The 13,274-nt window shown below is 36.1% G+C and overlaps 1 protein-coding gene across 4 annotated transcripts in view; it reads left to right on the forward strand.

Annotated features, from left to right (window-relative positions):
* QTMAN (queuosine-tRNA mannosyltransferase) overlaps positions 1 to 9,113 on the forward strand; it is a 336,827-nt gene extending 327,714 nt beyond the window's left edge. For 3 of the 4 annotated variants that reach the window (XM_087819871.1, XM_016196526.2, XM_016196528.2), the window contains 3 exons: positions 2,242 to 2,312; positions 3,013 to 3,104; positions 7,991 to 9,113. In XM_087819871.1, coding sequence (XP_087675997.1) covers positions 2,242 to 2,312; positions 3,013 to 3,104; positions 7,991 to 8,074 — 247 coding nt within the window. In that variant the 3' untranslated portion in view covers positions 8,075 to 9,113. The remainder of the gene's footprint in view (positions 1 to 2,241; positions 2,313 to 3,012; positions 3,105 to 7,990) is intronic. The other variant, XM_016196527.2, reaches the window with a different exon arrangement.
* Positions 9,114 to 13,274: the final 4,161 nt, after the last annotated feature.

Here is a 13,274-nt window from a genome sequence, read left to right on the forward strand (position 1 = left end):
TCAGCCAAGCAAAATTATCAGCTAATTATATTTAGAATCAAAAGCCCAACAACTATTTCCAGATAAATTGTATGAATTGAAGTGAATAGATCTGAATATTAAGATTCATAGATTTAGCAGATGATTTGTTAATTGGAATAAAAAGGTCATTTGCTAGTCATTTTAACAATAGATCAATTGGAACCCTATTTATTATTTAACTGGTAGTGCATAAGAATTGAAATGATGAATAATTGTATTATTGTCACGAGATGATAGGTTTTTCCCCCCAAATAAAATATGAGAAACTTATGAGAATGAATTTCATAAATTTCTTTAAAAATAATATGACCTATATAATAAATTTTAAAACACAGTCCTGGTATAAATAATGTATATAGTAAGGTTTGGTATTTTAATAAGTCAAAATTATACCCAAAAGTGGTAGTTGATTTTTGATGAATTAGAAATATAAGTACATAAGGTAATTTACAAATAAAAGTTGAAATCTGATTTGTAAAATTTTTTCTTCCTAAATCAAAGAATGCCATTCCTATCTCACTGTATTTTAATTAGCAGAGGGGTTTTTTTTTGAAATGGCATGGTACATGCTCATGCGATGACTCAAAATGTAACTTGGCCTGCAGTTTTCTTTCGGGGAACAGAATACTCTAATTCAAATCCATTATTAAAAAGCAGATAACATGTGCACTTTCTGAAATGCCTGTGACTTCACTCTTTTGATTTTATGTAATTATAAGAGAATGTTCCTATGTATTTGCTTTTCGACTAGCACTGCATTTTTAAACCGAGTGTCTTCAGATAAAGTGCATATTTTCTTTTCGTTCATAAAGAATATCTCTGGTTTACGTGCTTAAAACTTTTATGACTGTTTTACAGTGCAGTCACAGAGCCGTTTATAGCTGTGCTTCCGACCAGAGTGCCTCTGCGTCCCCTCTGTATGTAGAGAAGAGAATATTAGATATTAGTTTGGATTTTGAAATTAATAATTGCTAACTAGATCCTGTGCCTTTCCCCTGTGTTATTTTGCCGCTTCTATCAGTTCCCAAGAAAAACTTTGAACTCGGTATTTTCTCTAAACTTTGCAAGCTTAAAGTAAATACTTTTGCATTTAAACTCATTTCAGTCAACAATAAAATAGGGAACACATCACCCACTTAAAAACAGCTGAAATTACCAAAAAAAAAATTACATGTACTTTGTCACTGTAAGTAAACAAGGTAAACATTGACATAACTTCAGATTATTCTTGGATTGAAAAAAATCTGCAGTTCAAAATTAAATTCTGCTTCTGGTCAACAATTTGGATGCAATTCAAAGTTTCTCATAAAATAAACATATTTAAAGAGTGTTTTGAATTTCACTGCATAATTCCTAGCCAACAGAAATGACGGTGGTGTCTTGAAGGTTTGTGATGTCAGATGGGTCGCCGGTACGCAGGACTGACACACCGTGGAGGTGCAGTGCCTTCCCCCCGCCTCACCCTCACCACAGTGACTCCAAGAGAAACCTCCTGTAGGTGGGCCCCGGGGAGAGCCTCTCTCTCACGAAGTGAAACTTTCTTGTTTCTTTGTTTAATAACAGAAGTATTCTCTTCTGATAAAATGGAAAAAGAGCTGAATTTTCAGTCAAGAAAGCAAAATGTTCATTAAGGTCATCTTCAGGAGTGTTTTTGTCAATAAAATGGGGACTAGTTTAACATTCTGCATAATAAGTTGTTTGGAAGCACGAGCTAAAAAATGAAAATGCCCCATCACGACAGATTGTAAATTTTTTTTCTGATGCTTTTAAAAGTGCCTCGATCATTTCTACGGCTACAGTGTTAAAGTTAAGTATTTGCTATTTTATTTAAGCATTTTGGGAAAATGAACATTCTGGGGCTCTGCAGCATTATTAAGAAAAGCTGTCCATACTTTACCATGTTGTTACATGTGTTTATCTGCTGATTATAAAATGTGTTAAACAGTATTTTAAAAACAACAAAAAAAATGCAGAGCTGCGCTTTGATTAATTCAGCGAACAAAACATATGCTGTTGGTTCTGTTCTATGAAATTCATATATGATCAATAAAATCTTTTAAAAGAGCAACTTTGGCTTTTAGGCTTGTACTGCCGACCATGAATTTCATCCCAGTTAACTCCGGGCTCATACTGTTAACTTAGGCAAACAAAACTGCTTTCTGGCTATGATAGTAATGTCTTTTTAATGTATCTTTATCTTCTTTCTAAAATTTCTTTTAGGTTGGAAGCTGTGTATTGCGGCTGTTACCCACTTTGTCCCAAAGACTTGGTTTATCCTGAAATATTTCCAGGTAGTTGCTTTACTGTACTTTCATCTTTGTTGAGATTTAATACATGATTCGTGCTAAATGAGAAAGTTTGAAAATAAACTTAGGCAGGAGCAATTGTTTATTTGGCAAGTCAACATGTTAGTGTTAAGGAAAATTTTATGTTTTAATACATTAGAGTAAGCTTATATTTACCATCTGTTCTTTTAAGATAACAAAAAAGCAAGTTTTCAAATAGCATTCTTCATTGTTAGCATACACATCCCATACTGATGGATTTTTATAAGCAGGTCAGTGTTGCTGCAATTGCTTACAGATTTTTTTAATGATACACACAGAGAAAAACCGAGGACTGAGAGTCACACCAAATTATTTAAACAATTGACTAGTTAATAATATGCAACTGTTGTACAGGGTACATACGGCAATAGTACCAGTTCTTTGAAAAAAAATCTCATCACTAAATATATCACATATGCATTGTGTTACATTAGAATAATGTATTTTAATCACCCAAAGGAGATGTCTAAACAGCACAACTACACAGTCTTATTTAGCATTAAACATCCTTGTGAGCTGAGGTAACCTTATAAAATCATGCTTAAATAATGTAAAACACGAGGCGGCACAGAGCAATATGCATTTTTAATTAGTAAAGTGACTAATATCGAGTGTGTGCTTTGAGGTTTTTGTTTCATTAAAAATGTATCTGTTTTTCCTGCAGCTGAATATCTGTATTCTACACCTGAACAGCTTTCAAAAAGGCTCCAGAATTTCTGCAAGAGACCTGATATTATAAGGAAACATCTCTATAAGGTAGTTATTGAGAAGAGATTTAGGCAGTATAAATGCCATATTGAAGTATAAAGAAAAAAATCTTTAAAAAAAACATTTAATTAACATACTAATGTTTAAAGGAAACATGCTAGGGAGGGATATTAGTTGTTACACTAACAAGGATTAATTAAACTGGATGCCAGTTGTATTAACCCAGGTCTTATGAAATACGTGCACTTAATGCACGGTACATGCTTTTTTTTTAATTTATTGTTTTCTAAGATGACTGTCCTTTACATTTAGCCCCAAGAGGCTTATAAAAGTGAACCTGGATTAATGTAACTCATTAGTTTAAAAGGAAGTAAAGGAAAGATTCTACAATTATACTAATGAGGATAAGTCTTTCTTCCATCATAATGAAATCTTCAGTCCTCAAAAATTCAGGTGAACTACATTAGTGAAGTTTGGGGTTCATTTTTAAACTATTTTAAAGATGATTTTCAAGAATCAAATGTTTCCCTTGCCCAGTTTAATAAAATGACATAAAAAAGCCTCAGTTTGTTTTGAATTAGACTGTCAGTCTCTCCTCTTCATGGCAAAGGCAAAAGGAACATAATTTAAAGAGCATCATCGTTCAGTCCCTTTATTCATTATCTTTTTTTCCTTATTTGAGTCAAGAATTTTACATTGTTGAGATAACAACACAAAGAAGCCCCACTAAATGTCTAAGTAATTGAACTGGGATAAATCCGCTTTATGAGTTTTGAAGGTGGCTCTAGGCCATGAGTAATATACCTTTTTATATTCTTTGAATGTAGCATCTTCATTTTCCATAAATTCAGTATAGTTTACAATCTAGCAGTTTTATAATCCAGCATATTTTAATTTTCCTGTGTTAATATATAACCTTCATACATAAAATATAGTTTGCCTCCTGTGTCTCTCCTTTCCCTTTCATGGCCTAAAATACATATTTACACAGTGATATATCAAAACATGACTTGGTTTCTGCAGGAAACAGTTAAACTTCAAGAAAAAAGGAGAGAACCAAAAATGCAATTTAACACCCAATTTCAAGCTCATTATCTTTCATTGTCTATTAACTTGGCAATGGTTCAGAAGGTAGCTCATAATAGTTTAAAATGCTGACTGAACAGTTCCAGGCTTCAGTGTTACTCCTTGAGTCAATACGATTGTATAGTATACGTAGGAGAAAACAGTCTTCCAAGGCTTACGTCCAGATTTCCTAATTCTTAACGTTCGATAGTGCCCTTGTTTGTATAATATGTTAATCAAGTCATTCCCCACGTGACAGACTATCAAAATGTGCAGATTATAAAACAATGAAGAAGTAGAATAATTATTAATACCAATGGATTCATTTGCTACCTATGACACTGAGCTGTTTTGACTGAGTTCACTGTCAAATTATTGATTTTTTCTCCTTCTGGTGAATTTTTTTTTCAGTTTTATTGAGATACAATTAACATACAGCACTTTCATATATTATGACATGATTACCGCCATAAGTTAGTTTTCATCCATCATCTCCTATAGATACTAAAAAAGAAGAAAATGTTTTTCTCTTGTGATGAAAATGGTGAAGTATTGATAATTATATTTCCACCATCAAAATTTATCCATTTTTAATTTTGCTTCAAGTTAGGCCCCATTATTTTGCAGCTGCAAATTTTTAACCATTTTGAAAGTTACTGCAATAGGTTGCCTTTAGTTACAAAAGAAAACAGATCTCCAGATGAAATATTTTAATGCAGCTACTGCCATAACATAGCTATAATTATTTATTTTACAAACAACTTCTGGGACAACTCTGAAGAATGTCAGCTTAGTGGTAAGCAGTTAATGTACCAAGTTGTTCCTCAGACAGCTTAAAAGATAACCTACACCTTAAATGTCATTTCATGGTACTACTTTTTACATATATTTTTAGTCTGTACATCCTAAAACGTTCCATCTCAAAGTTTTAGAAGTTAGTATTTCATGCATAATCTTTTATACGAATTTATATGTATTAATCAAGTTGTTTCCCTGTATGTCTTTTTCTACCGTGGATTATTTCCTTATAAATTTATTACACATTTTCATATATGCTCTCATTCATAGATCTTGATGATATTTGTCTAAAAATTAATCTCAAAAAATTAATAAATTGGTTCAAGAATTATAAGTAATTAAGAGCTTTAAGATGCAATTATCAATCTTAAAAAATTAATAAATTGGTCCAAGAATTATGAGTAATTAAGAAATTTAGGATGCAATTGTTTGGAAAAACTGGTAAAAATGATAGGAATTACCGCAGATTTAGTTTGGTTATTGCAATGGGATTTAGAGCCAATAATAATAAGTTATGATATTTTTTCACTTTTGTTTCATAAATGTACACATTTTCAGGTCACATTTGCCTTCACTAAATACCAGAGAATTATTTCCCCCCAAGGCAGCTTTTTGCCTACTTTTCTTATGCAATGGAAGAGTCCTTTGTGTGTACTGTAAAGAGAACGTTGAGGGGGTATTTTTAGACTTATTCCATTGGACAGTGCTGTTTTGCTTTTATAAAACATATGCTTCTGAGATCTAAAAGGATAGAATATCACTGAATTTTTAAATTTGCTCCTTTTACATTTTTACACCTTACTCTTTTTTTGTTAAAAGTTTACATTTTAAAATCATCTCAACTGCTTATCATATAAAGTTCACTTTAGGATAGGATTTTTCACACTTAGAAATTTAATGACTAGAATAAGGCTACTAACACTTGGCTTTCTTCTCAAATGAGACATTATACTTTCAATATGAGTGAGAGTTTGGGGGCTAGAATGTGAGGCAGGATTTGAAACAGAATGCTAGTAACTGAAAAGCAGAAACAGAATTTGATGCTTTTTTTTTTCTTAAAGTGACTCTCCTACAGAACACGGTGCCCATGACTTCTCACCTGAAATGGTTTCAGATTTGAAATGTTTCAATTTCTCTTAACACATCATCTCTCTCTCTCTCTCACACACACACACACACACTTAAGATCTTAAGAGAAATCCAATGCAAGCAGAAACTAAATGTTTATTAATTACATAAATCTAAAATTATTTTTTTAATCTTAAAAAGTTAAAACTATTTCTTTAAAAAGTTTACATCCTGGTTTAGTCATTGACTGCAGCTTTCTGGCACTTTTAGGACATTTCCTTTTCTACGTAGGTTAGACACATTGGCCACATACTTGTCACATAGGTAAAACAGGAGCCCTTTATGACTCTCAAACCTTACACAAGCACAAGATTCTAGAAGTAATCATAAAATAATTAGCCCAGGATTGACTTCTTACACTAACAGTAGGTCTTCCTTTTATAACCCAAGCAAGTCTAATACCATGAAGTTGTATATTTTTTGCTTTGATTTTGTTGGGTGAATTTACTTTCTAAACATTCCTAACAATTATTCGAGGTCCTCTGATCACTATATTTTAAAATGCTTTAGAAAGAAAAAAAAAGTATGGAGATTCCCTGTTACCAGTATTGAAAATAGCAAGAGTACAAATAGGGCAGTTGTGTAAGTAGGTACTTCCCAGACTAAAATCTGTTCCATTTTTATACCTGCCCTGTCTCGCGTTAATTTTATTTATCAATTGAGCGATATTCTGTGTAAAAAAGAGATGTCATTCTTTCTTGTGCCTTATGAAAGTGACCTTGTAGTTTCTCAAGATTTTTCAGATGATGGCTATTGATTTTTACGTTGTCCACTTCAAGTTCTTTAACATTCTAGAAATCTTAGTAACCTGCTGTTATTTGGAGGAGAGGCGGATTTTCAGATTTCTGCCTAAAAGTGAATCCAAACAACAATTAAGCTTATAATTCAGACTCAGTGCCCAGAAAAGCCATTAGTGGTTGTCTTAATTGTGTCAGGCCATAGCTACCCGAACCACAGCCAAGCCACTCTTAAGTTTCCTCTAAGTGACCGGTCACTTTATCGTCCGCTTTTAATTTGAACTTATACTCTCGATGTGAACAGGGTGTTGTTCACTGATATTAACAGTTCTCTGAAGTCATTACCTTTCCCTTAAAAATGAAAACTTAAAAGCTCGTGCCATTTTTAGAACTTCTAAAATCTCTCCGCAGCACCAGCACAATTTAAGGCGAATTATCAGTGTCAGTCTCCTTCCTCCCCCCTCCTCCTCTCCTTCGTTGCCTTCCTTGGTTTTATGTGGCTTGGTTTTCCTTTGATTTGTCTAAGTAAAACAGAAGTAAAAAACCTTTAGCACAATAGATATACTCTGGGTGATTCGGTTCAGTTAAACTTCTTGGCATTCCCTGCTCATTTGCAGCCTAGCTCTAGGTGAACTTCTTAACCTCTGTATGATTCATCTGTAAAGTTGGAAGACTTTTTTTTTTTCTTTTCTTAATTCTTAATAGCATTTTCCCCCTGAGGTACTGCTGTAATGAAATAATGAGTGTAAACCCGTTAGTAAACTTGAAGTGCTTTGTAAATTCCACGTAATTGTAATGGCATTTCTCTTGTGCCTTCGCCACTTAAAAGTAAAATTCACATTAGCAAAAACATGTATATCTTGTGTTTATAAAAGTTAAAAGTTGGATGATAAACTTCTAATAGCTGTCATCCATAACATAAACCAGGAAGTATATGTGCAGCGGAATGTACCCATTTGCAAAAAATCCAAAAACAAAAAAACAAAAAACCACGGGAGCTTTCCCCTGTGCCTGAAAACAGTTATACTTTAAACCAATCAGAAACTGGGATTTCCTGGGGTGATAAAACTCGAGAACCAGTTACTCGGTGGCTTTTTAAAATCCAGTTGATGTGAGTTATGCAGATTTGCAATATGGATTTCCAGCATGCTTTCGTCTTTCGGCCCTTAATGCCCCTGCCTTGCTTTCTCTCCCTTCCCCTTGCAGGGTGAAATGGCTCCTTTTTCCTGGGCGGCCCTACGTGGTAAATTCAGGTCTCTGCTCGCAACAGAACCAAAGGAAGATTTGTGACAGATGGGGCTAAGTCACAAACTTGCAGCCTAAGGCAGAATCTGTAGAACTTTCCAGAGTGTGCCCATATTTACCTGATCAGAGAGAAAAGAAAATCTGCAGAGGAAGCTGAGCCTGGCTGCTTGTCATAGCTGACACAGAGCCATCTGCCACAAACCTGTGGCGGCTTCAGATCTCCAATCCCTGCCACCACCCCAACTCAAATTAAATACAGATTCCTAGAGACGTTATGATGGTTACACATGTCCTCGGCATCGCATGGAGGAGACTGTTCAAAAAAAAATATGTGGCCTGTTGTATAACCGCACTCATGTATCCCATATGTGGTGCCACATTGAATTTCCGGTTGAATCCGTTTTTATCCTTTGTACTGGATGACATGGTGCCTGAATTCTTTCTTTTCGCCGACACGATGGCAGCCAAACTGCAGCTTCAAACGCTCGCACTTGGCTGGGTTTCTACCTAGGTTGCCAGGTTATCGCCGGAGCCCTCCCTGTCCTCCGAGGCCGGGCTCTGAAGGCAGGGCCCCGATGCTGCGGGGAGCTAATTGGGCGGCCGCCCCAGAGCTGTTTGTGGCAAAGGGCCGCTTTAGCACTTTTCTCTTAGCGAATTAATGACTCCCTGGCACAGGGGTTTTTAAGTGAAGGTATTAATAAGGGGCCTGGCAGGTATTCCCATGATTCAGAGTCACATTTGTGTTTAATTTATCTTAAAGAAAGTTGCAAGATAAACAGCTGTAATTCGAACAAACATGGGGAATAGTGCCCTGAGTGGGGCCACCTTGCCTATAAAATGTACACTGAGATACTTGTTTTAATTGTTTTCATGGGTAAAAGTAGAGAAATCAAAATACTTCTAAAACTAGTACTTTTGAAATAAATATTCCTTGAAAATATTTGGATTCCACTACAAATATATTTTCAAGATAAACCACTTCTGATTCCAATAGTCAAGCTGCTGTATTTGCTGATGTAAAAGATGTTTTGAACGGCTAGATTGTAAAATAAATTTTTAATAAAGTGCCCTCTGCCATTTTTAATTAGCATATCTCATTTACGTGTCAGTGTGTACCTCTGTCTGTCTGTTCCTCACTGAACCCTTTCCTTGTGTCAAGAGACAAGGAATACAATTGTTTCTTTTCTGGATGAACCAGGATCTGTTTTGCAAATGTTTGTAAGATATTATGACATTTCCAAGATTTTCTTTGCATTCTGGAAAGCAGGAGGTAAACATTTGTAGTCATTAAGGTAAAGTCTGTTGATAAACCATCTTCTGTTTACTGACAGGTAAATGTAACTTTCCTAGCTTTTGAAAGGAGTCACTTCTACACGCTGTACAGCCTGCTGAGGAGCGGCCAGGAAGAAGAGGTTAGAGCAGGGCCCTGAGTGGCCTAGCAGGCACCCGACATGGAGCAGGCAATGGGCCAGTCGGGCCCACTGACAGGCAGCAGAATCGCAGGCGGGAAATGGATCAAGGTCAGGGAGCCAGATAGAGGCCTGGACACAGAAGCATTTGCAGACCAAAGAAAGCAGGAGTTCAGGGTCCATGCGGCCAGGAATTTAAAAACAGAAAGAGTAAGAAGCAGAAACAACAAAGTCCGTCTTTGCACAGAGAGCCCTCTCCTAACTAGTGTGAGATCTGAAATGTACTTTGGGACTTCACAGCACTCGTTTCGTGCCCTAGTCTGTGGGGAAGTCACTGAATAAATCACCTCCTCACCCGCAAACCAAAGGGCTCCGGGATTATTTTGGAAATCCCTTCCACCTAATACTGTGAAACTGGTCATCTGTCAGGTGTGCTCCTTTTGAGTGCAAAAGTAAAGATATGAATACTCATCAGAGATTTTTAGACACTTCTCCGGGGCAGTGTTTATTATCTGAGGAGATGAACTGTGCCGGTAAGTCTGCTTCTGCTACAAAGGTCCATGTCAGAGATGACGTCCACTCAAATCATCATAATCTCACAGCCAAGAAATAGTGCTTAGTTTGTCATGTTTTCCTACCCTGAAAATAATAGGCTCACACTTCTTTAATTGATTTTAGAGAAAGAGAAACATCGATTTGTTGTTCCACTTATTTATGCACTCATTGGTTGCTTCTTTATGTGCCCTCACCAGGGATCGAACCCACAACCTTGGCGTATTGGGATGATGCTTTAACTGAGCTACCCAGCCAGGGCTAGGGTTCACATTTTATAATGGCATGATATTGTCTTCACAACAACTATCCACATATGTTTTCTCACTAATTGATGGGGGGGCATTAACTACCTTTCAGACATTTAAATATTTTCCTGATTTTGGCAAATATAGTATTGAATGTTACTTGTGTATGGAGCTTTTTTCCTACACCCAGAAACCTGAATCAAGTTTTGTCTTTTGCTGTGGCCAGCATTCCTTCCTGAAAAAAAATTTGTATTATACTTACCACTTCGTAAAACTTTGTAGTCAGATTTGGTATTAGTGAAAATAAGGAATAAAAAGTTTGTAAATGTGTAATTCTTAATATTTGAAAAGACAAATCCGTGTGCGTGTGTGCGTGTGTGTGTGTGTGTGTGCGTGCGCGTCCACACATACTTCCCAATACCCGTGATGTGGTGGAATGAAGTGTTATTAAGTAAGTTAAGCCATATTTTGTTAAAGTCAGAGAATAACTGAGAATACAAGTTGACTCTGTAATTTTTGTTTCCCTTACTCTCACCAGACAGCTGATATTTATAATTAAAGTTGGTTTAACAATTTAACTTAAAAGAATAAAATTAATAAAGTTGCATGTTTAAAACAAGACCAGTATTTTCAACAAGTATATTCAAAACAAGATTTTTTTTTAATCTCTATTTATATTTATCAAGATACAGTGTCCATGATGTTTGCCCTGAATTTACTTAATCTAGGTGATGCCCTAGCTGGGTGTTTCTATAATAAAATAACAGGGCACCTAGTTCTTAACCTACTCATTATATCATGTTATCAGGAATAAGCCAAGAGACCTTTCTCAAAACGCACCTGTTTTAATAAGCATCCTTCAAACACAGTTAAGTTTAAATGCCCTGCTCTCACTCTCAGTTCTTCAGTCGCGCCACATAAAGGTGGCAGCAGATTCAGTAAGTCAATGGAAACTCCCAGCCACAGAGGGCTGCATAGATTCATTTCAACACCTTGAAATGCATCTGGAAGCAAAGATTTCATTTATATTTGATATTTTTAAAAGTAAAACCTGTTTTTGAGAAAGCATCTGCTACCCAGAAATATTATAGACACACAAAAATTTTCATTTAAATTTCATACTTTCTGTGGGTGATAGAATCAGTTTTCAAATGATAGTCTATGCAGTCTTTTAATGTTGACATAGTCTATGAGTTTTAGTTTTCTATTGACTACTGACAAGTATAGCCCCAAGTGCCTTTCAGTTTCAGTGGAAAATTGAGTGGTATTTAATATCAGATTTTACATTTAACAATAGAGAAAGTATATTATAAACCACTGACATGAACATATTTCCTTATGAAACTTGAATTGACACACAGAACAACTAATGTTTCTATAGTACGGCCTCCCTTCAAAGCTATTCATTAAAATGCAACTGGAAAAGCTTTAAAACGTGCAAACAACTGTGCGCTACTTGGAGATATGCACATATGTGATTAAAGTGCAACCAAAAAAACGTGAAAATTAACACCAAAACTACAGTGATAGTTAAGTTAGAAGGAGCAGTGGTGGAAAGAACAGACATATTAACTGGTAGAGGCACATTCACCGTACAGTTAGTGGTCTATTTCTTCGGCTGGGTCATAGTACACGTGGACTTATTCCTACTCTGTGTCACTTGTTACATGTTTTAAATGTTGTTCTTGGCTATACCTTTGGATCGGAGCTATAAATACTTCTGGAAGCCTGTGGTTAATTTTGCTACCATTCCATCCTTAACATTTCTTGACTCGAAACTATTGATCAAGTCAGAAAACCATTTTCCCTCAGACTTTTAAAGAAAGAGCCCTCACTGTCCATTTTGCATGACAAGACTCGTCTGCTTACCCTGAAAGAAATCATACTCTGAAGAAAGTTGGACTTGACTTTCCATGGGTTCCTATTTCCCCCGGGGCTCCTGATCATCTTCTGTAACTGACGTCTAACTCTTTCTAATGCAAGATGGAAAACTATCTAGCAGAGGCTAGGAAAATGTTAAATGAGCCAGTCTTCTTATCTTGACAAAGTCAGAGCTGCGTGGTAGAGCACAGAACTGTCTGATTTCCTAACCACTCTGCCCACTTCCCATATTGTCACCTGTCCCCTTTCCAATTGAAGACATGGGACCAAGTGTGGGCTCTGTACTTTCATTGCAGTCCATCCAGTGAAAGAGTCCTCCTTAGTATCTTTAGGGTGCCCTAGCTGCACGTGAGACACACAGAATTTCAGGAACCAAGATCTCCACTCAGCCTATGGCCCATTTTCTTCCCACTGTTTATCATTACCTGATGGATGCCTTAATTTTTTCTCATAGCTCTAAGGTAATGATGTTTAACCCTAGGACAGGTTCATAATTGTTCTTGTAAGCTGATATAAAGAATGGATGTTTCTTGAGAGACCATCTAAAATGCTCCTGTTGCGGTCCTATCAGTCCCTGCACTTGTATAGTAGACCTAAGGTGGGTTGTTAGAAGATGCCACTTCTACTGAGAATACTTACATAACACCTTTCTTGGAACTTTAAGTCCTTTATATTTGAAAATTTAATGTTTCCATTATTACTTCAAAAATGAGAAAATAAAGCTTCAGATAATGGCATTTTTAGGAGCCACACTTTGTTACAGGAACAAAGATGTTTTGTATAAAGCTTTTCGTGCATGAGATAGTGTCATTGTCACCCATGTGTCTTTCAGGAAGCACCAAGTTCAGTGTTCCTGACTCAGTTGAACCCCCAGTTTCCTTCTATTTCCCCCCCCCGCCGGACAAGAAAGTGGAAAGAACAGCAAGGGCTTGTTTTGTTGCCTTGTTGGTGTTAAAGGGGGCATGAGAGACCAGGTAGGGAACCAATATTTTAAGTGTTTTTATTACTATTACTACACCAGTAGGGGGGCATTCGGTCTCTACATCCATCCCAACCCCCGTCGCTCTCTGCGATCTTACAATCTGCTGGATTTATACAATTAGGTAATTTACCTGGCTCTCCTGGTAAACATTTATGTCTTGTCACCTCCCCATT

Source organism: Miniopterus natalensis, chromosome 8, assembly GCF_054644295.1.
Source record: "Miniopterus natalensis isolate mMinNat1 chromosome 8, mMinNat1.hap1, whole genome shotgun sequence".
NCBI lineage: Eukaryota > Metazoa > Chordata > Mammalia > Chiroptera > Miniopteridae > Miniopterus > Miniopterus natalensis.